We start from the raw sequence: 2235 nt of genomic DNA on the forward strand, positions 1-2235 counted from the left end.
TGTGTGTGTGTGTGTGTGTGTGTGTGTGTGTGTGTGTGTGTGTGTGTTAACATACTGAAGGCAGACAGCATGAAGCCCACCACATTGAAAAGACACTTGGAAACCCAATGTGAACAAACACCTTGACTTTTTCAGAAAGAAATTGGAAAACTTTCACTTTGTGAAAGCTGCATCTGTCCCTGTGAAAGCACAACTCGCTGTTAAATGTGGGAAATATAAGTTGTTTGCACTTAAAATAAATTAAGTTAATTTACAAATGAATATGCCAGAAAGCAATTTACATGTAATATGAATGTGATCTATGCAGAGAGAGCAGTGCAGATAAAGTTTGTGAACCACTGCCCTTTGCAGTCAGAACAATGTGATCTGCTCGCAGGATTCTTGAGGTAATGAAATGAGTAAATATAAACTAAGTATAACATAGTATCCCTCTCAAGTGCTCAAGTGTAATGCTATTTTCTGACAGCTCTACTATATAGTAATGATGCGATCAGGGGATCATGATGTCAGTGGTCAGCTGATGCTCTCTATCCCGTGCTGCTGTTAGATGGCTGTTTGTCTGAGTAGTTCCTTCTCTCATGTAAATCTCATGCACCCTGTGGAGACGCTCCTGGATGACGCTGCTCTGTGTGTTGTAGTTGCACATCGTGGACGGGGCGCTGCTGCGGTCCAACCCGGCTCTGATGATGGAGGGAATCCAGAGGTTCCTCGGTGTCACTCCCATCTTCAACTACACCCAGGCTTTAATGTTTGACACACACACACACACACACACACACACACACACACACACACACACAGTGTTTCCTTAAAGGAACACATCAACATTTAGTTTGAAAGCTCATAATACGTAAAGGTCAGTTGGTCTGTAGTTTCCAAGTGTTATGTGTACACACACACACGCAGTGTCATTTGGACTGTGACACAATTTTTATTTTTATTTTGCCTCTACACGACTCCAGTGGATTTGAAATGAAGCATCAATATGTGGTTGTGTAGATTTTCATCTACGAACGCAAATGGAGTCGACCTTTAACCGAGAGATGAACCCAGTAACGTTTCCATGTACCACATGTGAAAGGTGTTAAATGAACATGTACCACATGTGAAAGGTGTTAAATGAACATGTACCACATGTGAAAGGTGTTAAATGAACATGTACCACATGTGAAAGGTGTTAAATGAACATGTACCACATGTGAAAGGTGTTCAATGAACATGTACCACATGTGAAAGGTGTTCAATGAACATGTACCACATGTGAAAGGTGTTCAATGAACATGTACCACATGTGAAAGGTGTTCAATGAACATACTATGTGTCTGCAGGTACGATGACAGCAAAGGATTCTGGTGTCAGCGGGTGGAAGGAGGTCGAGCCAAGTGTCTGGGGAAGAGTAAAGGCAGGAAGTACCCAGAGATGAGTCCTGAGGTACATATACATTTCACCTCACTCACTTATTCATATGCCTATAGAAACAAACAGAGGATGAGAACAGCCTGCTGCAGTAGAACACCACGTGTATTCTTCCACTGCTGAAAATAGTCTGTTTGAGTAGCGTTTGTTGTGACAAGCTGTTCTATTTCATCCTTACTGACCGCCAGAGGCAGTGCTTAACTCTGGATATCTTCTGTCTTGCGCAGGTCGAGTCTTTATATTAACCAAGTCACCTGTGACCTCGGATGACCCCCGTCGTCTATAAGTTCCGGTGTCATCCTGAGATCAGTCCTTTTTCATCTTCTTGCTACGCAGGCTAGCTACCATGGTAGCATAAGCTTAAACAAAGATGTGTCTACGATCAAGACATATTGGAGCATGTCGCTGTAGCCTCATAGAAGCCTTGTGACGGGGGTCTACGACGGGGGTCACCGAGGTCACAGGTGACTTGATTGATATAAAGACTCGACCTGCGCGAGACAGAAGATATCCAGTGTTAAGCACTTCCTCTGGCGGGCAGTAAGGATTCATAGAACCGGAGTTATATTTGTAACTTTCGTTGTAGAAAATGACTGAGCCTTTTTAAAAATGAAACTTGAGCTGCTTTTAAAGCTTTACATCTTCAGAAGGAACCAGTGGAATAATATTGAATAACACCAGAGAATAAAGATTGGAAAACCTCGCAGTTAAATAATGGAGGAGGCAGCAGAATATCACTTCAACTTCTGTATGTTCTGTAAATGTTCTTCTGGTGTGTGTGTGTGTGTGTGTGTGTGTGTGTGTGTGTGTGTGTGTGTG

General features: G+C 42.6%; 1 protein-coding gene across 4 annotated transcripts in view; it reads left to right on the plus strand.

Annotated features, from left to right (window-relative positions):
• The window catches only part of ndst2a (N-deacetylase/N-sulfotransferase (heparan glucosaminyl) 2a), a 54995-nt gene that overhangs the window by 50684 nt on the left and 2076 nt on the right, over nucleotides 1-2235 (plus strand). For 3 of the 4 annotated variants that reach the window (XM_031873064.1, XM_031873063.1, XM_031873062.1), the window contains 2 exons: nucleotides 639-748; nucleotides 1329-1431. In XM_031873064.1, the coding sequence (XP_031728924.1) occupies nucleotides 639-748; nucleotides 1329-1431 (213 nt within the window). Of the gene's footprint in view, nucleotides 1-638; nucleotides 1268-1298; nucleotides 1432-2235 lie in introns of those variants that run through there. The other variant, XR_004213685.1, reaches the window with a different exon arrangement.

This window comes from Anarrhichthys ocellatus, unplaced genomic scaffold (assembly GCF_004355925.1).
Source record: "Anarrhichthys ocellatus isolate YVR2014 unplaced genomic scaffold, GSC_Weel_1.0 scaffold68, whole genome shotgun sequence".
Taxonomy (NCBI): Eukaryota; Metazoa; Chordata; class Actinopteri; order Perciformes; family Anarhichadidae; genus Anarrhichthys; species Anarrhichthys ocellatus.